The sequence below is a fragment of the Esox lucius genome, chromosome 11 (assembly GCF_011004845.1).
Source record: "Esox lucius isolate fEsoLuc1 chromosome 11, fEsoLuc1.pri, whole genome shotgun sequence".
Taxonomy (NCBI): domain Eukaryota; kingdom Metazoa; phylum Chordata; class Actinopteri; order Esociformes; family Esocidae; genus Esox; species Esox lucius.
The window spans coordinates 29,496,861-29,522,014 of record NC_047579.1 but is presented as its reverse complement, the minus strand read 5'-3'; the positions used below and the strand labels follow the sequence as shown (position 1 = coordinate 29,522,014).

Genomic DNA, 25,154 nt, shown 5'->3' with positions numbered 1-25,154 from the left:
TCTACATGCAGACTGTATGAGTATGAAATGCAATACATAACAGAAATCATCTTATTAGAACAACTCTGAATAAACATTTACATTTCCTTTCCTGTCAGTTTTTCTTTCAAGGTCTTCAGCATTGCTGTAAATTAGAATGTGTTCTCTGCCAACTGACAAACAAAGGCAAGATCTATTTGGTAGATATGTGTTAAAGCAAAGTAGAACACATCACTCATACCAGACCACCTCCCCCTGTTCCTTGGTGAACATAACCATAACACTGGGTTCGTAGGTGTTTCGTTTCCGTTAAGAGCTAGGAACTTATTTTCCTGCAGAGTACAATGTCTATTGGAATTCCAAGGGGCTTTCCTCCTGTGTGATTATGCCTTCACAAAAATATTTTGGTATCTCTAATAGTTTTCCTTATTTTTTTGCAGCATGGTACCACAACTGTTTGTGAGGTATGCAGGATTTCATTATGTTGGCATCTCATCGGATTCCGGACTTTTATTTTGAAGCCGAAGCGCAAATGTCTGCTGCTTCTAATCATTATTTTAGCTATACAAATTATTTCCTCAGACGTAGCAACAATCGAATCCGCCCAATGACTTACTTTTTACTTAGAGAAAGTTTGATCACAAACATCAATCTCGCGTGGTCGCTGATCGCTGAGTCTACGGTAGGAGTAAAACAAAATAGACAAGCCTAGGTATGATGAGGCAACCCAACAGCCCATGGCAACCGAGCAGTCAACCGGAATAGGCTATTGAAGTCCAAAGTCGCTTCTACGATGGGTTATGTGTTTGAAGTGAGCGCTGCTGTAAGACTGTATGTACTCGCTATATCTGTGGATTTCACTTTAGGTTTAGGACAAAGCCAAGATACTGAATTCACTTTTCTACTCCTTGCCGGCAGAACAGAATGTTTCTACCAAACAGTTGCGAAGAATGGAAGCCTTGAGGTAGAATACCAGGTACAGTAGCAGATCTGAACAGTTTAGTACTATTTTGTTCTGAGGAAGACCTATTGAAAATACAGCTCACATTATCAGTGCCATTATGTGTGTGCGTGTTGTGCAATAAATGATAAATGTCTCTATGTTTGGCCTCTTTGCTAATAGTCTGCAGCCAGAATGTAACTGCAAGTGACATCCTAAACTAAATATCCATGCGACACATACGCTATTAGAACATAATACATTCAGTGAGAGTAATAACCTTCAGATATGAATTGCGCGATTGTTGAGGGATTCTTTCTGACAATTATTCGGTAATATTTATATTTTCACCTTTTTAAAATATTCATATTTCCTCCTATGTTTGACCACCCAGGCCCGCCCGTATATGCTCCACCCCTGGTGTTACCTTTGGACCGTCATTGGCTTAGTTTTATTACTTTCTACTGCCAGGGTCAGAAGCAATGACTGAAATGAGAAGGTACTAATTGAAATTGCACATGGGCAGCCTGTTCCCGATTTGTTCTTCCTTTATGGTGACTACAGTAATACCAACATGAAGGGTCAGGGAGTTTTTTTCTCCAAAGGGTCCATTCCGTATAGGCCTTCAGTTAAGCCCAGATCAGGTTTGGGGTCAATAAAAAAAGAAAATGTGGAGTTGAATTGACTGGAATTCAAACAGAATATACCCAGTCATGGGCCAGATACTAACTGCTGTGATAGAGGCTTCCAGCTATAGCATGGCACAGGTTTTACTAACCTGTTTTAATGAGCACGCATATGGCGATTTTATGATTCAACTTATTATCGTTTCTGAACTACAGACATATCTGTATTGTACAGTGTAGTCTTTGAACACTTGGGCAATTGTGAATACTTCTTTAGATGATCTGATCTTAATATTATCAGTCAGTATTTAACATACCTTTTGGTCTCTGTAGATTGCCCTTACCATTATATATTTATTTATATTGGTCACGACACATGAAAGATGGAGAATGCTTTAGCTGGAGTTATTCTCTTGATACTCGCATGTATAGTACACAGCTGAGAAAGAAAGAAAACATAGTCAAATGGCTCAGGCTATAGTTTCCGTAAAAGTGCCCAAAGTACAAGAAATTAGTATTTTAGATAAACTCCTTTGTTCATCGGAAAGTGCAGAAATTAAGGGCCTTATTCACAAAAGTAGCTCCTAACTTGACGATTTAGTAAAACATTTGTCAGTACTAACTTTAGGACTCCTACGTTTTTGGCCTAAGAGTATTTCACAAAGCATTTTAGCACCAAAATCAGCTCCTAAATCTAGGGGAAGTTAGGATTAGTCAAGAGGACTCCTAAGTCACTAAGACCAAGTCACAAACAATCCTAAAAGACCCCAAATCATTCGGTTTCCTCATTCGCCAACTGCAAAGAAACAAAGCCAACTTCATGGCCATAGCTGGACCACCCGTGTAGTTGGTGCTATATATGGGACATGTAATTGAACAAATTGTTGCACCATCAAAAGATGAATGCGCATTTCTTTATAAGCTGCCAGACATGTAAGAGGCTGACAATTAGCTGAACATATCTGGACTATTCAGTATATCATTATTTGTTTCATGTTAAATCAGTGACACTTGGCCTAAATTTTTTATTTGAATATCTTTATTTCAATATGGCAACGACACATCGTTCTACTGTATTGCTATGATGAGTTCACGGACAGAGACCATCCCCTATCAGCCAGTCACTGTGGGCATAGTTAAGTAAGCTTGTTCGTGGAACACAACATCATCCATAGCAACGGGGTCAATACCGCCCTTTCTCTAAGCTTAAGACTTCTCCCAAATCCTTAGTAAAAGTTGGTATTTGCAGCATTGTGAATAGGCTTTAAGATAAATGTTTTGTGAATACGTCCCCAAGTGTGCTAAAGTAATTTTAAAAAATCCAATATGGCCATGAATGGGTTAAGGCCTTCATGGATGTAGGGGGTCTTGATGGCATATCAGGGTACAATACCAATGGCTTTTTTCATACCTGAGGAATGGCGAGGTGTGTAATGGCTAGCCTGCCCTTGCTGTGTTTTGCTCCCTGCGTACTGGTTTTAACATAGAGTTTGAATATGGAAATCATGGCGGCTGATAAACACAGAATTAAGGGTGTTATTGTATTCTGTATCATTTTCATAAGTGGAGGTGTGTCTGTGTGTGGATATGATGGCTTTGTATTAGCATCTGTCTTTATAATCCAATTTAGAGTCAGGTTTTGAATGTCATGGCCTTTCATATGAACAATTCTCCACTATCCCAGGTGATTGCAGGTGCTGGCCTAGATGTGGGCTTCACCCTGATCTCCCCCAGTGGATACAGGCTGGTCTCTGAGTTCAGGACATCAGATGGCATCCACACGTCAGTGGATTAACTTTATCCATTAACCCTTGCAATCCTTTCTGTAATAGTCTGTATAGCTGCTGGCTGAGCACTCTGATATCATGTTCTCCTGCTACTCTCAGGGTGGAGCCCACAGAGGATGGAGACTACCGGCTGTGTTTTGACAACAGCTTCAGTAAGCTTTCTGAAAAGATGGTGTTCTTCGAGGTGATCGTGGAAGGCCAAGCTGGGGATGAAGAGTGGGCAGACATGGCCGAGCAGGAGAGTATGATGGAATACAAACTGGAAGACATCAGGGTGAGATGGAAAAGAGCCAACTATCAGCTGTTGTGATCCGTTCCTATCCGTACTATTTTCACATGTCACTTTCAATAACACCAGGAATAACCTCCTCCATTTACACTGTGTTTTGAGTCTGATCCCAGTCTCACTCTTACCGATCCCCGTAGGAGGCCATGGACTCAGTGCACAAGCATCTGGAGCGGAGCCGGCAGTTTCAGACCCTGCTGAGGGGATTCGAGGCCCGAGACCGCTACCTGCTGGAGGACAACTTGTGGAGGGTTTCCTTCTGGTCCTCAGTGAGCCTCCTGATTATCATGACCGTGGCTGCCACACAGGTCTACACCCTACGATGCTTCTTTGACGACAAGAAAGGGTCCTTCAAACCCTAGTGTCCATTGGTACCTTCCAACAGAACCACAGCCAAACCGTTTAATGTTGTGGAACGTTAAATTCAACGAAAATGGTGCTGTACTGAACATCCAGTTAGAAAATGAGAGGAGTTGGGTTGTGGAATGCTGTCAGCCTGAACACAGCCTGTCTAATACCTCACTCATTATCTCAAGCCACACCTTCCCACACTTTGCAAAATAGAGCGAACTAACCAAAAGTCTGTTGAACCTGGGCCTAAAGAAACGAAATAAGCCTAAAGAAACTGCCCTTACAAGGACACAGTTAACTTACCATTGATCTGTACCTGTGAACCATTAAAGTTTCTGTCATATTTTATAGATAAAAGGTCCACGGTTAAAGGATCATTGACTAGGCTGTGAATCTGAAGTAAAGTAATACAAATATATAGATTATAAGAAAGTGTATAAAATATCTCAGTGAGCAGAGTTCAATAATCAGGAAGTGGAAGCTGGATCACATCACCCAGGATCTACCAAGCAAAAACGCTGTCCTGTAAACTCAGCACTCAAACGAAAAGGACTTGTGAGAAAAGCCAACAATCACTGTTAAGGAAATACAAAGTTCAGTAAATGGGATTGGAGTAATGGTGGTCAATCATATCAAAACTACATTTCCGAAAGAATGAGAGTGGGAAATGTTTTTGTGGTCAGATGAGATGCATTCAGTTTTTTAGATAAAATCATCTTGGTAACTTTAATAGCGTATGGTTTCTTGCACCACCCCCACCCAGTGGTATCTTCCACTATCTCCACCCACTCCACCCCCCCCCCTTCCCCCCACTGCTCAGTGGTATCTTCCATTGGGACCACCCACACCAACCCCCCACTCCCTTTCCCCCCACTGCTCAGTGGTATCTTCCCCTAGCCCCGGGGTGTCTTCTAACATCCCCACCCGGGCCCAGAGGTGTCTTCTAACATCCCCACCCTGACCCAGAGGTGTCTTCTAACATCCCCACCCTGACCCAGAGGTGTCTTCTAACATCCCCACCCTGACCCAGAGGTGTCTTCTAACATCCCCACCCTGACCCAGAGGTGTCTTCTAACATCCCCACCCGGGCCCAGAGGTGTCTTCTAACATCCCCGCCCGGGCCCAGAGGTGTCTTCTAACATCCCCACCCTGACCCAGAGGTGTCTTCTAACATCCCCACCCGGGCCCAGAGGTGTCTTCTAACATCCCCGCCCGGGCCCAGAGGTGTCTTCTAACATCCCCACCCGGGCCCAGAGGTGTCTTCTAACATCCCCACCCGGGCCCAGAGGTGTCTTCTAACATCCCTACCCGGGCCCAGAGGTGTCTTCTAACATCCCCACCCTGACCCAGAGGTGTCTTCTAACATCCCCACCTGGGGCCAGAGGTGTATTCTAACATCCCCACCTGGGGCCAGAGGTGTCTTCTAACATCCCCACCTGGGGCCAGAGGTGTCTTCCAACATCCCCATCCAGGCACAGAGGTGTCTTCTAACATCCCCACCTGGGGCCAGAGGTATCTTCATAGAAGCCCTGATCATGCCTAGAGGCACCTTCCACCTCAATTACTTTTTTTGTTTTGTTTAGTATAATCTTCCACGACTGTAATGTAATCGTCTCAGATTGAAGACTGAGGGAAAACAGTGATGTGTGGCAAAGATTGTGTTATGTTTGTATGTTGGTTTTTGGCAGTTTTTCAGGTCGAATGGTTGGTGTACGAGTAATCAACAGTCTTTAATTATGTTTTGACAGTTTTGTGTGAACTTACCAAACAACAAGCCTCCAATGGAACGGGATGTGGATGTATGTGTTTCAAAAGTGACATTTGAATTAATAGTTAATTACTTTGTTATAACACTAAACTAAAATAAACAGTAAAAAAGTTATACTGTGAGATATTTTCATTCTAGAGATATTAAACATTGGGCTGGTGGGATGGTTTTATTATATTTTTTATTTAGATTTAAAGTATATGACAGAAATCCAGTGAAAAGAAGCAAGAGTTACAATCCTGTCAGGAGGATTTCTGCACATTATCATGTTGGTCTATTATCATGTAAACTTCTGCCTCAGTACCTGAATGTAGACCTTTATTTAATTATATACTATGATAAATATATACTATAGGCAGCAACTAAGACTACTGGTACACCCTAAGCCATTAAGGATTTTTATAAAGGGTTCACAATCTAATGCTCTGGTTTACTAATTAAAGTTCTCATTAGCTAGTTCCTCAAATGTTATGTCAAAATAGATTTGCTCTAGTCATTACTGCTTTTTCCATGGTATGTGCTTGGGAAAAAAAGCTACCAATTAACAAGCCCCGTCAGCTACACTTCAAGTTGACAGTAATGCTGTACGAAAGTCCATTATTTAGGGACTTAAGCTAATTGGAACTTTAATTGGAGAACCAGCAACAAAAATCCTCTTCTCTGACATTGAGAATTGCCCATATTTTGAAACAACTATGTACTGTAAAACCAAGGAGACATACCCCAGATGACAGTGAATGCAGCATATTTCACTAATATGACACATGAGCAGTCAACCATTTTATCAGTACAAATATAACTACATTTTCACAATGTCTTTTCACTTACAAAATGGTAAAAATAAGTTCAACCTATCCTGGGAGGTGACAGAATAGTTGTTGTAAATTGCGTAGAATATAACCCATACTTGTCTGGGTGTTTAGAGGTTAATGAAAACTGTCCTTTTTATGACCAACTGTTTTCCCATATATTTTAACGGCTTACGCATTAGCTTAAAATTTACTTGAGTAAAACATTTATTTTATTAAAAAGCAGATATTTCTGAAATGCTTAATTATAAAGTGTATGTTTGACACTTGCCATAGTGGAAAACAATCTTGTATTCCATGCGGTCTACTGCTGCATATTGTTTGGCTTTTTAATGTTACATTTGCTCTGAATTCTATTCTTTGGAGCAGATTGATATACAATTTAAGATATATTTCAGTTTGAGATCCTTTGCAGGTCCACTTCTCATTCCGGTATGTGGACAGGGCATCTCCATCTTGTGTTGGGGCAAGGTCATCAGGGATTGTGACGAGCAGGAGCAGGCCGCCTGTTTATGGACAGTTGTAATGAAAGACCAACATTAATGACACTCTACTTACGTCCTTTTTGCCTAATGTTGGCCCATAGATAATTGCAGTGTTTGCAAAGGACTGTACCAAGGCCAAATAACCAGCAAATATCATGATTTCATCGGGTGATCTCTTATACCCCTCATTTCACTACTAGTCTAAGCCTTACATGGGGCCTATAAGATAATTTACTATGAGAGACGCATTGTATATATTGGAAGTTGAACTTCTTCCTGCTTTTTGTCTCCAAACCGCCTGTTTTCAGACACTATAGTGAATAATGCGTGGCATGTTCAAACTGGAAAATACCTCTACGTCTTCCTAGATATAGATAAATTATCCTAGCAGGACTGATCTTCTTTCACAATTGTCATCCCACCTATAACTAGTCAAAAGGCTGGCTGCCTGAGGGCACAGGGCGACTCTCAATGGCATACGGATAATGTCCTTCTCCATGCTTATTCAAAAACCATAGGAGGACAGACGAGAGGAACTTCAGGCTCTCTCATTCAATGGACTGAGAAGTAAGCAAGGTGAGAACATGTTCTGTATTGGAGTACTGTGGGATTCAAACCACCAATCCTGGCTTGGCCATGAACATGCTCTAGTAATTGAGCCAGATAGGTAAGAAAAGACAAGCAGTTAAGAGTTCCCACAGTAACATCAAAAGACTAATGTATTTGCAGAAAAGCAGAGAGGGGCATGCTAGAAGAGATTCACCCAGGACTGAGAAGGAAGGAGAGCCAGACATGACACAAGGAGACACCAACCACCAAAGTCCCTTTATTGTACACACCACCTCTTTATTTAGCACTCATGTTCCACATCGCTTCATTTGTTTATTCAAATCCATTAAATTGCTACAGAGGCACTTGACAAGGCTTTGCAAAAACAAAAGAAATATGGATGCATGTCAGCCCCCCCCCCGAACCCACAAGAAAAGAGCCACTAGGTCAGGGAGGAGTGGGGCACATTCACTGAGGAGGAAGACAGTCATCTATATCTTACAACTTACAGGAAAGGTGGGGTAAAAGGCCAGGCTACAGTGACAGTTTCAGAAGAATGGGATATAGTTTACTCCCCTAACACTTCCCATAATATCTAGTGAAAGCATAAACGTAAGGCCAATCTCTTCTTAGCTGGAGTTTGAAACATTTGAGTGTGGGTAGACTCCATTTCCCAGAGGCTACCAGGAGTCAGCTAGTAAGTCAGACCCCTGCTAGCAGTCACGTCACTGTAGCCAGACCTGATGGGAAATATGGGGGAGGACCAATACATTCTGCCCAGAGAGCCTGTAGAGTTACAGTTCCTATCAGTTCAACTCTCTGCCAGATCCATTATCCATTACATTATAATGGACTGTAATTAGTCAAACTTACTGGGTTTAAGTCCACTACTCACATTGGAAAGGTTCTCCAGGCAGGATGTGCCAGTACATCCAAAAGAGCAACATAGTTTCAGTCCCCACCACCCTCAATAATTATAATCATAAAAATAAAACATCAAAGTTGTTTATTAGTTATCACTCTCCAGACTCCTCCCATTTTACCCCCAATTCTCACACCGTCAAACCAATGATTACATTTCCCTCACAGGTCATTCAAATGATATTCATCAATACAAATCACAGCTGCGGAAACAGAACATCTTCATTCCTACAACTATTAAACCCTCTGAGTTACAGTTATTCCAACTAAAAACCCTGTAGTCTAACTCACTACTAGAGAGAGCTCATGTCTCCCTTTCCAGCAGGCTGAAGGTTCTGTATACAGCAGACATCAAACCAAACATGACAAATGCCCAGGGTTATAAATAATGAATGAATGCGATCAGGAGATTACAAATCTCAATGTTTCCCTACACCCCAAGCAAAGTCAATGTAACGGCTGTGTGTTAGTGCTTCAATTAGTATAAGGGTTCCTACACAGTCACATGTTTGGTATTCAATAATAATCCCCATTAAACATCATTCTCCATCCCTATGCTGGAGTCTGTCTTTCCAGCCTCCGGCTACCGACAACGCTGTTCCCAACACACCGGGAGGGTCTCTCAACCATAAAGATCAGAGCCTTGAGGTATGACGGGGAATGAAGGCCCCTAAACTGCCCCGCTCAGCTCTACCTACATAGCTCCCCCTACCCTGCCCTGGTAGAACATCCTGTACTCTACACCTGTCCTTGTCCCCAATGGGACTTCGAATGGATGCCCATGCCAGGACTTTCTAAGGTTTTGGGATAGCTCTAACCAACTAGCTGGGATGAATAACCAACTCATTAAGACGAATGCATTAACACATTTGGACGCAGGCACCAACTCATTTGGACGCAGGCACCAACTCATTTGGATGCAGGCACCAACTAATAAGGACGAGTGCATTAACTGTAGGCAACACTGAATCTGCTAAATGACTAAAATGTCAACTGTAAAATTTGGAGGTATTAGTTCTCAAAGTGCAGACAACTCTCCTGTTTACTGTGCAGTCTTAAATGAATGCCAACCATGACACTGCCAGTGGATGATAAGGATGTACACAGAAGTGCTCCATGATAACATTCTCAATTGTGGCGGGGTACTCCAATAGCGACGCACATTTTAAGAGACTACTTTCGATCTCAAGTGTAGGCCTGCTCTGCTAAATTATATTTGTCTGTGATAGGAGACTCATTTTAAAGCTCCCTGCCGGGGACATTAACAGACATTCAAATAAAATAACAAGTGATAATCAACATCAACACCACCATAGTCCTAATAATTATTATTATTATAATAATAAAGTCTTTCAGGATGAAATCAAGTTAGAAAACCCCAGAACAAATTAACAGGATGGGTGTATATTCCACAGAGGTCTGGAGTCTAGCAGGGTGCGGTCAGGGCACTTCGAAAGAGGGAGGGAGGGATGCTTTTTAGGCTTTTTGTTTGTTGTTGAACTAAGCAATTGTCCGCCTTTTCAGATGGGAAGTCAACAATTCCCACAGAAAATTGGTTGCATAGATGGAGACATACCAATTCCATGTAACCATCCACATCAGGTGCAGTGAGCGCACCCTGCTGGTCATAACCAGAGCTAACACTCTTTTCAGCCAGTTGGGTCTTTTACTCATATGGTATAATATCCAGAACAGTGCAATTATTCCAATATTTCAAAAATCCTAATAATATTCAAATGTTTAGGGGATTCTTTGCTTCTTTAGAATGTGACGACCAGAGAGCGACCACATGTTGGAGACTGAGGAGGAAGTTAGCAGCTTATATCAGAACAGTTTGAGTGGACTACATTATATAACGGCTGGATGATATAGTATATCAATGTGCACTGAGACTGTATAGAAACCCGCCTTCCACTCCTCTCTAACCCTTCCCCTCTGGCCCCGGCACACACACACACACACACACACACACACACAGACACACACACACATACACAGACACACAATCATACAAAGAGTCAGGCCTGGCTGAGTCTACTGGGTAGTCTAGTCTAGCAGGGAGGGCTCGGCAGGGCGGATTATGGTGGGCCGGTGAGGAGCGCCAGGGGGTCTTCGGCTGCAGGAGGAGAGTAAGAACAAGGTGTGAGATATGCTGATTAGGAGACAGTAGACAGAAGGACTAATGACAGAAGCCAGTGAGTTGAGAGTTAGAGAGGTTAAACGGACCAGGAGGAACTAAACCACGGTTTCGCTTTCTTCTAACAGCCATTCAAAACTACAGCTAACTTCAAATAATCTTCAAGTAACATCAAACCAAATAAGGGCATGATTACAGGTAATCAAGATATCTTTTTTTAACATGCGCATATGCCCCATCACTCCTGTAAATGTTTAACTAGCGGTAGCTGATCAGCTTTAATGTAGCTCTAAAAAAAGTATTTTAATGAATCATAGGTTACGGTCTCTCCTGTTCCATGGACTACCTTCAGGGGGAAAAGCTGTCTAACAACAAGTTGAAAAAAAATGTGATGAAAGTGATAATAAACACCAAGTCCTGGAGAAGCAAGAGAGATGAAACCGTGGTGGTGAAAGGTGAAATGACAGTGCTAAAGTGAAAGGATGAAACAGCAGTGAAAAGAGAAAGGTTAAACAGCAATGTAAAGTGAAAGGTGAAAAGAAAATGTTAAAATGAAATGGTGGAACAGCAAAATATTTAAGTTTAACTGCGTTGCTACGGTGAAACGGCGTTGTTACGGTGAAACAGCGGTGTTATGGTGAAATGCAAAACAGTGGCATTAAGGTGAAATAGTGGTATTAAAGTGAAATGGTGGTGTTAAAGTGAAACGGCGGTGTTAAAATCAACAGCGGTGTTAAAACAAAACAGCTGTGTTAAAATGAAACCGTGATGTTAAACAGAAACGGCATTGTTAAGGTGAAACGCAAAACGGCGGTGTTAAAGTTAAACGGCGGTGTTAAAGTGATACGTGAAACTGCGGTGTTAAAGAGAAACTGCAGTGTTAAAGAGAAACTGCAGTGTTAAAGAGAAACTGCAGTGTTAAAGAGAAACTGCAGTGTTAAAGAGAAACTGCAGTGTTAAAGAGAAACTGCAGTGTTAAAGAGAAACTGCAGTGTTAAAGAGAAACTTGAAACTACGGAGTTAAAGTGAAACGGTGGCGTTAAGTGAAACGGTGGCGTTAAGTGAAACGGTGGCGTTAAGTGAAACGGTGGCATCAAAATAAAAGATAACTAGGAGGAAACTTAAATCCTTCTATTGACAGGTAGGTATTCATTGATAACCTGGTATTTTAACAATGAATAAAGGACTTCACCAGGTTAGAACAGTGTTCATGATTAGACTCTCCCTCTGTACGTATGAGAAGATTCTGCTGCCTCCGGAGGAGCACGTCTTCTTACCTGGGCACGCCAGGGGGGATGCGGGCTGGCCGAGAGGGGATCAGTGGGGGGGCACTGAAGGGATCCTGCTGACTGTTGCTACCAAAGGCATTCATAGGTGGCGGGCCTGGGCGGGAGGGGATAGGGGGCACCCCGAACGCTGGGGAGGGGTTGAGGGGCGGTCCCGGCGTCGGGCCCCTCACTGCGGGTGGTCGGCTGGGGGCTGTGGCAGCTGCAGCCGCGGGTCGGCGCTGGGGGGTGGGACTGGAGGGGGACGAGAGGAGAACACACAGATAGTTCATCATACGAACGTGCAACTACCCCCAGCGTGGTCCATAATGTGCAGCCTCTTACCCTACAGGGAATGAATGAACACCAACCCGTACATGAATTCAGTAAGGTTTCAAGCATGTCCCCTTCACTCCAATGAAATGTCCTAGTGAACACATTTCCTACTGTGTATTCCAATGCCAATCTATTGCCCAGCACCCTGTGGCCAAAGACACCCCGCCGCTCCTCACCTGGCCTCCTGCATCCAGCTGTCGTTGACGGGCGGGGGCACGGGAACCGACACGGTGGTGGTGGTGATGTCACCGATGATGTGCAGCGCCTCCTTCAGAGCGTGGTACATGCGGAGCAGCTCGTCGCGCCGCTGCGCCTGGTCAGCAGACTCCTCCATCAGGCTGTTTTGGTCCCCGGATGAATACAGGTAAGCCAGCAGCTCAGAGTGGATGAAGTCCTTAGCCTGCGAAGCACAGAGGGGGAGGGAAGCTGAAGAGAGTACCCACATCTGGTCACTGACAGACGCCGATGGCTGATTGGTGGCGGAGGCGGTCGGAAGCATAGGGTTGCCCGGGCAATCAATTGTATTAAATACACTCATGGCCAAAAGTGTTGGCACCCCTGAAATTTGTCCAGAAAATCTAGTATTTCTCACAGAAAAGTATTGCATTAACACATGTTTTGCTATACACGTGTTTATTCCCTTTGTGTGTATTGGAACAAAACAAAAAAAAAGCAAAAAAGCAAATTGGACATAATTGCACACAAAACCCTAAAAATGGGCTGGATGAAATTCTTGGCACCCTTTCAAAATTGTGGATAAATAAGATTGTTTCAAGCATGTGATGTTCCTTTAAACACACCTGGGGCAAGTAAGAAGTGTGGGCAATATAAAAATCACACCTGAAAGCAGATAAAAAGGAGAGAAGTTGACTTAGTCTGTGCATTGTGTGTACCACACTAAGCAAGAGAACTGTCTGAGGACTTGAGAACCAAAATTGTGGAAAAACATCAACAATCTCAAGTTTACAAGTCCATCTCCAGAGATCTAGCTGTTCCTTTGTCCACAGTGCGCAGCATAATCAAGACGTTTGCAACCCATGGCACTGTAGCTACTCTCCCTGGACGTGGACGGAAGAGAAAAATGGAGGAAAGGTTGCAACGCAGGATAGTCTGGATGGTGGATAAGCAGCCCCAAACAAGTTCCAAAGAAAATCAAGCTGTCCTGCAGGCTCAGGGTGCATCAGTGTCAGCACGAACTATCCGTCGACATTTGAATGAAATGAAACGCTATGGCAGGAGAACCAGGAGGACAACACTGCTGACAGAGAAAAAGCAAGACTACGGTTTGCCAAAATGTACTTGAGTAAGCCAAAATCCTTCTGGGAAAACGTCTTGCGGACAGATGAGACTAAGATAGAGCTTTTTGGTAAAGCACATCATTCTACTGTTTACCGAAAACGGAATGAGGCCTACAAAGAAAAGAACAGTACCTACAATCAAATATGGTGGAGGTTCAAATATGTTTTGGGGTTGTTTTGCTGCCTCTGGCCATAGGTGCCTTGACTGTGTGCAAGGCATCATGAAATCTGAGGATTACCCAAGGATTTTGGGTCGCAATGTAGGGCCCAGTGCCAAAAAGCTGGGTTTGCGTCCGAGATCATGGGTCTTCCAGCAGGACAATGACCCCAAACATACTTCAAAAAGCACACAGAAATGGATGGCAACAAAGCGCTGGAGAGTTCTGAAGTGGCCATCAATGAGTCCAGATCTAAATCCCATTGAACACCTGTGGAGAGATCTTAAAATTGCTGTTGGGAAAAGGCGCCCTTCCAATATGAGAGACCTGGAGGAGTTTGCAAAGGAAGAGTGGTCCAAAATTCTGGGTGAGAGGTGTAAGAAGATTATTGATGGTTATAGGAAGCGACTGATTTCAGTTATTTCTTTCAAAGGGTGTGCAATCAAATATTAAGTTAAGGGTGCCAAGAATTTCGTCCAGGCCATTTTTGGGGTTTTATGTGCAATTATGTCCCAATATTTGTTTTGTTCCAATACACACAAAGGGAATAAACATGTGTATAGCAAAACGTGATAATGCAATACTTTTCTGTGAGAAATACTTGATTTTCTGGAAAAATGTCAGGGGTGCCAACACTTTTGGCCATGACTAAGTCTTTAAACTTAAACTAATGAGTACAATACATAGTCAGCAGTAAAAATACAATTTTCATTCACTTAAAAACTGAACCAAGGACTGTTACAATGTCAGCGTCATCACTAGAAAATTCCAGAACCCCAAACAATAACTTTATCATAAAACGAGTAGTTTTGTAGGGAGTTATTGACCACAGTCCCCACCTTCCCAAGGTAATGTGTGCTACGTTCCACTGGATTTACGTTCTCCCCAAGCTACTAGCCCAGTATGTGGTTTAGGAACAGTTGGAGTAAAGACTGTGCAGTGGGCCTCTCGGACATGTACCTCACCCACACTGTCAAACATAAATACATACAACGGAGCTGGAATGGACAATCTGGCTCTGTGGATTATCTAATCTTGAAAACTATTATTTGACTACCCTAGACTTTATAGTTTTCTTGGTGGCAACAATTAATTACGCAGCATCCTGTTTGCTACTGAAGAAAAAAGAAAAAGCTGATCCACTTGTTCTCACTCACGCTGTTGATCATGAGGTGCATGATGGTCTTGGGCATGAGGTCTCTGATGGACTTGTTGACGATGCCTATGTAGGAGTCCACCAGGTTACGGATGGTCTCCACCTGCCTCTCCAGCTGAGGGTCCATGGAGAAGGTTTCTGAGGGGGCTGTATCCTCCGTGTCCACCTGGAAAACACCCATGTTAAGGAGACATGGCCGCTCCTGTGAAGCCACACCCAGTATAACCAATATGACTGTCTGCTGTTGGGAACCATGCATTGAATCCCCTTTAAGAGACCATGTACCTCATCTCCCTTGGATCAACAGTTGGCGTGCATGGGGGGGGAGAAGCAGTATGACAATCACCAGTGATGCCGTCAAAAAACATGTCTTTCTTCCACCCTTGACGTGTCTGGTTTTTAACCTCTGCTCTTGCTAAATTGAACTTTGGGGCCAGTTACGCAGACACGGATTCAGACTAGTCCGGGACTACAGCTTTATGGAGAATCCGCGTCCTAGGCAAAATCTGTGTCCTTGAGAGACACTCGAAGGCTAACCGAGTTTGCATTCAATACCTGGTCCTTCTCAGGGTAGACTCCAGCCCTCAGGAAGGAAGCCTTCCAACTGTCCACGTCCTCTTGGGTGTCACATGCCAGCTCAATCTGACGCAGGTCCTTATACACATTCCTGCTTGATGGACGGCAACACATACAGAGGACCAGGGAGGGGTTTCAATCACACGTTCATCACTGTCCCTCAATGCTTTTCCATCAACATGTTCATTCGCTGACTGAAACGTAGGGATCACTGTGGATTGGGTCCAAACCCGACACCCATACATTTCCCTGACCTGGATTCTGTGTTGAAGATCCCAAAAATGTGCTTGGTTGACATGAAGCCTTTCTCCACATCTCGCAGCTTCAGGTTATCTAGGGGCAGCATGTACTTCTTCTCCTTCTCCTGAACACCAAATGAGATGGAGAGAAACAAAAACAGAAGGAGGGAAAGAGAATAAGACAAAGAGAGGATAGGATGCATTAGTACACATTATGACGGAGTGTATATAAAGACAACCTTTAAATAGATACTTCAAGATTATGGCAACGAGGACCTTGGTCTGCTGCCCCACAATCCGAAAACTTATTGGATACCATTTTGTCTCTGTGTACTGTTGGAAGTTGAAAACAAGCTCTCGTGCAATATCTAAGTTGGCGCAATGAACAGAAGTAGAAGACTTCGGCTCACATACGCTATTGGACCTAAAGACATTAAAATTGCATCCATTCGTTTATCTGATTCTGGGAAAGGTTGATATAACACCTGATTGCCGATAAGTATTCCAAGAAACCACTCGTTCAGACAACACTTAATACCAACACAATACAGCACTGGACCTTCTGCAGCAATGAGCAGACAGACTGGAATGCATTTCCTCTGTTTGAGACCACCAGGCTGGTGAAAGGAGACAGAGACAGGGAGGATGAGGGAGAAGCTTGAGGAGGAGCATGGGGAAGGGGAGGAGACAGAAAGGGGGAGGAGAGACTGACAGGGAGGATGAGGGAAGAGAGGAGTAACACGGGGAAGGGGAGGAGAGAGACACAGATAGGGGGAGGAGCGGGAGAAAGGGAGGATGAGAGGAGGAGCATGAAGGAGGGGGTGCCAGCTTTGCACTGTTGAGGAGAAGCATCTGGAAGCGTTTGTCTGTACTAATACAGAGAACCGCTCAGTTCCAAAAGTTACATCACTCAGACGCCCTACCCCCGTTTTAAACACACACACACGAATGTGGTGAACAACCACACACACATACATGCTGCCCCCCCCAACCCACACACACACACACACACACACACACAATGCCCCCCCCCCCCACACACACACACACACACACACTCATACACTGGCCACACCACCCCACCCCCCAGTAACTCAGTACGATTTCCTGCAAATTCCGTAGTTAGGTCCCGGCTGGAACATTTGAGCCCGCCTGCCACGTCAGTTTGCTTCCACCATCATCCCTCCCTCCCTCGCGGTCTCTCCTACAACATCTTCTTCTGCTCCTTTTTCGCCATAGAGAACTGGTAGAAACTGAACGGCACCAGTAGTTGTTTTTCGCTGGTCAAAGTTACAGGTTAATGTTTTGTCTTTAGCTCTGGTCAGTTGGCGGTATTCTTTGAATCTCTTCATTTTTCAGGGAGAGAGGGGACATCTTTGCAAAGGTCAGGACTGCTCTAAGCAAACTAATGGTAAGTATATAAAGCAAGACTACATTTTTTTTATGCAACTGATTGTGATTTCGGTTTATTCCTATGTTGAGTACATTTTGTTCAAAGACTTTCCATTCACTTTACCACATGAAAGATGTATCAGCGATTTCCATTTGCATGAACGTTAAGGTCTTTGAAATGGCCAAAAATGTATTTGAAATCTGACTTGCACTGTGCAGAGCAGGGCAGTGACAAAGTGTGGAAACGCTTTGCTGTTTAACTGCAAAAAGTATTCAAAGTGAATGCGGTAATGGAGGTCTGAACTTAACGCAAAGAAATTAAAAAGTTCTAAACGGAATACTTCTCCACTACGTCATCCCACTACGCATGTCAATACAGCTATATTTGGAATGGTGGCTTTCTTTATCAGAGGAATGTTTACTCTCCCCCCCCCCCACCCCCATGTCCTGTCTCTAGGGCACTGACCTGTAGCCAGAGATACCCAATGGGCCTTCGCCCCGCCTTCCTTCGCTCCTCACCCCCCCGCCTGCCCAGTGTTCAGACTACCTGTTCATCAGGCTGCAGCTGAACAGTAGTCTGCACATTGGTTAGGCTGGGCTGGGACACACACACACACACACGGGGGACCCGTCCAGCAGCCGCCCGGCCCGGCCCGGCCCTCTCACCCCCACACCCACCCGCCGTGACAACCGCGCCGAGGGAGCTGTCGCGGAGCTGTGGCTCGGACTGGCTTTTTAATTCCATGTGGTTGTAGTGGTATTCTGTCCGCCCCAGGGCTGCCCTACACCCAGTCTCACCTCCTCGTCCTTGTACCAGGACAGGGACTCCGCGGTCAGGACGAACCAGTACTCCTTGGAGCCGCCCTTCATGATGCTGATGTTCAGGGTGAGCCAACCTTTGCGGATCACCTGTTAGGGGAGGGGTGGAGGGAGAAGGGAGGAGACGGGGGTGGAGGGAGAAGGGAGGAGACGGGGGTGGAGGGAGAAGGGAGGAGACGGGGGTGGAGGGAGAAGGTGCACCAGGAGGATAGAGGGAAAAACAGGTTTATCATGAAGGCCTCTTGAAAGGGTTATAATAAATTGGTCTCCTGGAGCACTTGTGACATGACTAACTTCACTGAGTAATAAAAACCTTACCTGGTACTCACTGTCAATTTTGCCTTCTTTATGTCCATGCAATATAAACACCAAGGTGCTGTATTTACTGTAAATGTATTGACCACTGATAACCATGAGCCTGCAGGCCATTGCTGATAGAGCGATACACATAGTGCGCATCCAAAGACAAGCGTCAACTGAAGGGGCCGGCGTTCCCCTCATTTGAAAACACGAGACCTTGAACAACCTCTAACACACCAACATCTGGCATGCAGATGGCTTCGGGGACCAAACGGGCCCCACGCGGGTCGGGAACAGACGGCGGCCGTGGTTTGTTAGGGGCAGCGGGTCAGTAAAAGCCTGCCAATACTGGGTTAGCCAAAACAGACTGGGGTTAGTGGGGTTAAACGAGCAGCGGACACACCGGTGGTACAAGCTAACAGCTATTTAACAATCTGACAACAACGGAGGGGAGGGGCCGGCTGGGGGTGGCGGCTGGGAGGGAGACCGGGAAGCCTCAGATCACAGCACGGACAGATACAGAGAGAGAGACAGATGAAAGAGTGAATTAAGGAAAGGCAAATGAGGTTTGGTTAAGAGGTCCTCTGGGTAGATGAGGGCTGCGTGAGGGAGTAACGCGGTCTTTTCAGCAGCATATCGGGAAAGCGTCGGGAGGCTCAGATACCAGGCTTTGATGAGAATGGTGGTAAGTTATGCCAATAAAACTGAACATGTCAACCTCCCTCGCTCTGGAATGAGTTTAGGAGGGTCAAAAGAAAACAAGGAGACAGCTATAACATGGAAGGTAGCTAAATGCTCAGTTTGCCTTGGCGAGGAATGGCCTTAAAGCCCTCTGAAATGAGGAAAAGCCTAGAGCTCTTAGTCAGGGGGAAGTGTTGTTAATGTCCCAGATGAGAGACAGAAACAATAGGATAAAAACGTGCTTCTAACGTCATGACACTAGCTGCCATACCATCTAAAAACAAGCCCTGACACGCAGGATCAGACCGTAATGACTATTTCCCAGAGTAAAGTGTCTTTACAATTTGCCTGTTCAATATCTCTGCTTTCAAGGTTATTGTGGGGTGCAACATTCCTGTCACAAACTTCCTTATATTATAATCAGTAATTATCCAGAAAGCTTTTCTAAAGCTCAAAAATCCTTGGAGGTAGGCTCAAACAGCTTTTTGATTTACCAGTTGTTCAATCACACATGGATTCATAAGAGATGTATATATTCATACACATTTCCAAATAATCATCAAACCCGATATTCTAAATCATGTGGACCCACTACAGACACACATTTGACACTGATTCCGGTTGTTAATAATGTCAATATGAGACTTAAATAAAGTTTGGTTAAATCATGTAATTTCCCCTATGCCCTTTGCCCTCTTCTACCACCTGTTGGTCCCTGATTGGAATTACAACATCCACCGAGCATTTGCTAGTGGGCCCCGCACCATAAACAGTCCAGACAAAACAAATGTCACGATTAGAATGTTGATTAGGGACAATATTGACTGGAAAGTGTACATGCAACGCTAAGTAAGAGAGAGAGAAAACGTCGAGAGATTTCATTGACAATCAGTTGGTGGGAGTCTATTTCCTCCCCGCCCCATGTTCATGTGATGTTCAGGATTCTCCACATCAAGGCAAACTGTGGCCCGGGCCAGGGCAGCATGGGGAAGGACCAAAAGGCAGGAGAACTGACGCCTGCCACTTCCACCTCCTCACAACTCCTCCAAAGTCTTTCATGAAGACCACAAACATCACACTTCATAGTGACACTATAACGTGATTTTAACACATTATAACAGGTTTTTATATATATATATGTATAAAATGTTAGTCATGTTCTTCTTATCCAATTACAGACAATTACTGTCTAAATAAAACCAATAATTATTAAGCATAACCCGGATGTTATTGAGAAAGCAGTTACCGATTACTGGTAACAAACAGACGATTACATTTAGATTTCTCCAAATGGATTCAAATGCATCTCAGGTTTGCCATTCAGTTTGGGACTTCATGACTACTACCTTCTCCTGTTCGCCCTCTCTGAGTCCCTGTGGAGTAGAGAAGATACGGCGAGAGAAAACGCTCGTCATTTTCAACAGGAGTTGGGTAAAAAGGAATAGCCTGGAATAAGCTGTGAAAACTCCCATTCCCATAACCCACGATCCTTCCTTAAGTGTCTGTTGTCTGACCTGTGATGGCCTCAGTTCTCCTGCTCTGGTGACCCCTGCTGACCTCTAACAGGGCGTGGCTTGAATCTGTGGGGTACTTACCAGAATCTCACCCTGGAGGTGCGGGAGGGGTGGGTGGAGGGTTAGGGATTGCAGGATAAATCATAGCCAGGAGAAAAAAAAAGGGAGAAACAAGCAAGCATGGGAGGGAGGGTGGGGGTGGGGGGGGGGGGTTCAGGTGGGGGAGAGAAATGGAGGAATGTGCCAGGAACCATTTGAATTGGTAGAACGGAAAGGTTTGAAGATGACAGAAGAGGAAGGAACAATGACAGGAGAGATGAACGTGGTTGGAGAGGGAGACAGAGGAAAGGAGAAAAAGCAGAGGAGAGGAGAGACCACGAGAGATGGAGAGAAGGGGAGCAAGAGAACAAGAGTTACATGCAATTAGATTTCTTTCAAGTCGCACAAATTGGTTCCTACATATTGATTGGTTCCATTAACTGAGGCCTGAGCGCCATGCACGTTCCGAATGACAATACTGCCTGGGTTAATTGAAAACGTACACAACCATCGTGATAAATTGCTGCTTTGCAGAGTGGTGTCATGCCTTTGTTGGTTGTGTTACAGGGCCATGCAAACAGTGATAATGCAGTAATAGTAGAAACATAGCTGCTCATTTCCCATGCAGGGAAGTGGAGTGGGGGTGGGGTGGGGTAGGGTTCAAGTTGGGGCAACTCTAGTCTAGGGCAACCCTACCAGCTAAACACAGGGCTATAAGGTATTCAACAGGATATCATGTACATTATACACCCCTGAATGCTGACTGGCTGAAAGCTGTGGTATAAACAGAGTGTAATCCGCAGGTATGACAAAACTTAAGTTGTTACTGTTGTAATTGTGCTGATAACCGGTTTATAATAGAAACATGGCACCTTTGGGATGTCTGGTAAATGGCCAATATGACGACTAAGAGCTGAACCCAGGCACCCCACATTGTGTTGGGCATTACAACAGTTCTAACCCGTAGTATAATGGCCATATACCACACCCCGTCTGACCTCAATGCCCATGTATGCCGCAGCTGATTAAATATGCCCCCTCACAGGGTTACTGTAGGGAACCTGAGCACTGGACTCCAAATGTTGATCACGTCACATTATCACACGACTTTAGGATTCAGAGGCAGACCGGAGGGGAGGTGCAAGGTTCACAGAATGCAGAACGAGTAGGCGTGTCCACACTTTCGACCCGTGCTTTATGCGTGTGTGACTGTTTGATCCGTGTCTATATGCACATGAGGTGAACTGATATCCCCACGAACAAAGAAAACCAAAAGTGATTTTGAATGTAGGAATAAAAGCTGTTACTGAGGTTAATATTAATGTCAGGGAATAGGGATCATGGACGTCAGGTTTAGCTCTCAGATACACGCAGGCATATAAAGAATAAAAGGTGAGTGTGTGTGTGTGTGTGTGTGAGTGAGGGTGTGTGTGTGGGTGCGTGCACGCATGCACTCCTCTAGATGAGGAATTGACTCCTGCCACCCATAAATTCCCCCCCGGTGAATTATGATAAAGAAATAATGTATCTTTAGGGTGCAATAAAACAACAGAGTAATAAATATTTAACGTCATTCATTTACAGGGTTCCTATAACATGCGGCTCACTGCAAGTGAATGAACACTGTTCGGTGTAATAAAGGCATGGGGCCAGAAGGTGAGTCTAACTGGTGGCAATGGGGTCAGGTGTGTTACAACTAGAACAACATGGTAAAGGCATAAGGGTCAGCCAATGGATGTCAGGTGTGTTACAACTAGAACAACATGGTAAAGGCATAAGGGTCAGCCAATGGATGTCAGGTGTGCTACAACTAGAACAACATGGTAAAGGCATAAGGGTCAGCCCATGGAAGCTGAATCTGGGACAGCGAGGTGTACCTGGTTAGGAATGGCCCTCTTCTTGTTCTGTGGATTTCTCTGCTGGGCGCTGTTAGAACAGGAGCGACGACAGAAATGAGAGCAAAACCAACACTTTCAAAATCAGCATTTAATAATGAATGAGTAGTACACCCGCTCTCCAACGGGTGTCCTATAATTAAAGTTATAAGGGGTTTACACAAACAGATAGAGAATGGGGGGAGGGGGGGTGACACCCCCATGTGATTGGTGACCGCCCACCTGTTGTTGCTGTAGCCTGGCGGGCTACCATCATCGTGCCTTCTGAAGTCAAGACTGAAAGTGATGTCACGAGAGACGTTACACGGGCTTCCTGACCTCACAACACTAAGTATCAATCCATTCGCCATGCGGACCACACCGGAAACCAACACAGCACACAGGAACACAAGGGGCCGTGCTGTTACGTAACCAGACGTCAGCCGGGGGGGGGGGGGGGCACAGCCAGCATAGAAATACACAGGATTTTGTTTCTATGAAAGAGACCTCCACCAGCTACATGCTGGTATTCAGCAGTAACCAATACGCATGACACAGCGTAAAGGGCAGAGGTCAACATGTCTCCCAGGACATCCACATGAGTGGTAAAGGACGGCCAAACAGCACGATGCAGGAACTCAGGATTCCACAACACTGTTATTGTTAAAGTCAACAACCAAAAACAGCAGTCAAACGCGATCCCTAATCACACAACGAGGAAGGGCTGTTAAAACAAACCAAGTTCAGTGAGTGAAGGTCAGAGAGGGGGGACCACCCAGGTCCAAACACGCAGCAGGACAGATTCAGCACTTGACTGACCTTGTCCGAGCCCTAGCCGTGCTCGGTGGGAGATACTATGTCATCATTTGTACACAATAAACTGACTACAACTAAGACCCAATAACAACAGACAATGCAATAACTTGCAACACAATAGCATATGCAAGGAGAAACCCGAGACAATTTGGAACAGCGCATCCTAATCTAAGCCTACAGGAATGTCAGATTCCCAGACTAACCAATGGCTGTACCAGAACACTCACTTTCCCACCAGGTCCCGTGCCTTAATGCGGCTTCGACCAACCCTTTTCTGACGCCATCTGTGAATTTGGCCGGTCGATAGGCTAGGCGAACGGTTTCGTAGTGAAGCCCGTGGCGTAGGCATCACAAAGTACAGACCTCCGGAAAGCTTCGGCTCAAATCAAACAGTTCCCAGTCCAGCGCTGAAGTGCACTACAGTTCCAACTTCCTGTTTGTGGAGCCATCTGTTGTGTACTGATTGGTTGGTTGGCAACCTGCCAGTCATTCTGTGCACCACTAATTAATGAAGGAAACACTGGTGACATGTGGATGATGGAGGGAAGCTGCAGCGTTTCCATTGGGCAGCAGTTGTCCAAGATCAGTCTGTGTTCACACACACACACACACACACACACACACACACACACACGTATAACCAGGCAACAGTTCATTTGGTGCCATTGGTCTTAGTAAAAGCTGATTGGAACCTTGGTGAAGTGTAGCTCACATCAACGCCATGCGTCACTTTTCAGGTCTGTCAGAGAAATCATGCCTCTTACTAATCAGTCCGTTTATTGTTGCCCTTATTTCTATTGTGTCCGTAGTTCTGACTTAAACATTTCAGCAACATCTTTACTCTCAGGTTTACACACTCCAAAAAGACAAGACACAGTGGCTTGTGTCCAGCATGTTTAAGGACCTACGCGTTGCCTATAGCATATCGTGGATCTACTTTCATCCAGTAGAATAGATATCAAGGCTAAAAAAAAAAAATCCTCCAGGATGTTTTCAGATACAAGTATTGTCTTGGACCTCAACCAAGGACTTTCATAAGAATTGCAACAACCCAATCCTCTTCCCGACTCCCTCCACCTACTCAGGATGTCTGAGTAGAAAACATTAATAATTACAGCCACCAAACCGAGGGCCTGAACTTAACCATGCTTGAATAATACCCGGAGGCAATCACACCACTAAAAACCACACAAACGTGTGACATCAAACTAGCCACCAGGTATACAGAAAATACTGCACAAATACTGCAGCAGACCTACAGAAACCATCATCCTCAAGCTTTACCTCTTTACTGAAGACTGATCTCTTCAGTAGGTTATATGGGGGGTTAAAAGAACCTGCACATGGGCTAGACAGAAGATGACTGGCCACCCGTCTTTACCATGGTGGCTAACTTTGTCTTATCTTATTGCATGCTCCTCCGGGTTTTAGGCTGGGCATCTAGCAGTGGATGAGATGAAAGGGGGGTTTGGATGAAGGGCAGGGTACATTAGGTGAGCAGTACTAGAGGGTAGCGGGGATTCATACTTGGCAAAGCCTATGAAGTCCTCATGGTTTGTGTTGATGTAGGACAGCTCAATGTCAATCAGCAGCATCACCTAGAATTAAGACACAGAATCACCACCACAACGTTCCTTTACATCTCATTTAGCCACAAACACTCTGATCAAGGGAAATTCACAGTCAGTTTGCGGTTTATTAAAGACAACCTGGCATTTTGGACTGTATAATCTATAAATCTAATCATTATAACACCAGTCAGCCACGAAATCCCAAATTCAAAAGCGAGTGGTTGTGATAACCTGGGCCACTGATCGCCACATGCATGACATAACATTACAGCCTCGACAGCACCACTTCACAACCTGCGGTCAGGAATAGCAGATGGCATCTTTAACAGTGCCCCTGAACACACGGCCCCTGAACACACTGACCTGATCCTTGGTCTTGCCCTCCCTCTCTCGGACGTAGGTGGTGACGATCCTCTCCGTCTCCTCCCTCAGACGGGGGTAGGAACCCAGCTGCAAGGCACCAACACACAACACTACTGCAC

At 44.8% G+C, this 25,154-nt stretch overlaps 2 protein-coding genes across 11 annotated transcripts in view; one reads left to right on the top strand and one right to left on the bottom strand.

Moving 5' to 3' along the window:
• Positions 1-405: 405 nt before the first annotated feature.
• Positions 406-5,851, top strand: tmed1a (transmembrane p24 trafficking protein 1a). Of its 4 annotated transcripts, none has more exons than XM_020050951.3 (5): positions 406-443; positions 898-955; positions 3,230-3,327; positions 3,432-3,606; positions 3,759-5,851. In XM_020050951.3, the coding sequence occupies exons 1-5, from the start codon at positions 421-423 to the stop codon at positions 3,978-3,980; spliced, it is 576 nt and encodes a 191-aa protein (XP_019906510.2). In that variant the 5' UTR covers positions 406-420; the 3' UTR covers positions 3,981-5,851. The 4 variants fall into 4 exon arrangements, with proteins under 4 accessions (XP_019906510.2, XP_010872663.2, XP_010872664.2 ...); XM_010874361.5 differs by lacking the exon at positions 406-443 and adding an exon at positions 523-810; XM_010874362.5 differs by lacking the exon at positions 406-443 and adding an exon at positions 524-790.
• A 653-nt stretch (positions 5,852-6,504) lies between these two features.
• Positions 6,505-25,154, bottom strand: part of dnm2a (dynamin 2a) — a 39,134-nt gene continuing 20,484 nt past the window's right edge. Inside the window, exons 11-21 of one of the 7 annotated variants that reach the window (XM_029123312.2) lie at positions 25,036-25,122; positions 24,629-24,699; positions 22,289-22,337; positions 20,205-20,231; positions 17,857-17,967; positions 15,682-15,791; positions 15,407-15,521; positions 14,853-15,017; positions 12,416-12,639; positions 11,916-12,158; positions 6,505-7,052 (exon numbers count right to left, since the gene is read on the bottom strand). In XM_029123312.2, coding sequence (XP_028979145.1) covers positions 7,022-7,052; positions 11,916-12,158; positions 12,416-12,639; positions 14,853-15,017; positions 15,407-15,521; positions 15,682-15,791; positions 17,857-17,967; positions 20,205-20,231; positions 22,289-22,337; positions 24,629-24,699; positions 25,036-25,122 — 1,233 coding nt within the window. In that variant the 3' untranslated portion in view covers positions 6,505-7,021. Of the gene's footprint in view, positions 7,053-7,852; positions 10,618-11,915; positions 12,159-12,415; positions 12,640-14,852; positions 15,018-15,406; positions 15,522-15,681; positions 15,792-17,856; positions 17,968-20,204; positions 20,232-20,453; positions 20,466-22,288; positions 22,338-24,628; positions 24,700-25,035; positions 25,123-25,154 lie in introns of those variants that run through there. The other 6 variants (XM_029123306.2, XM_029123308.2, XM_029123309.2 and 3 more) reach the window with 6 other exon arrangements.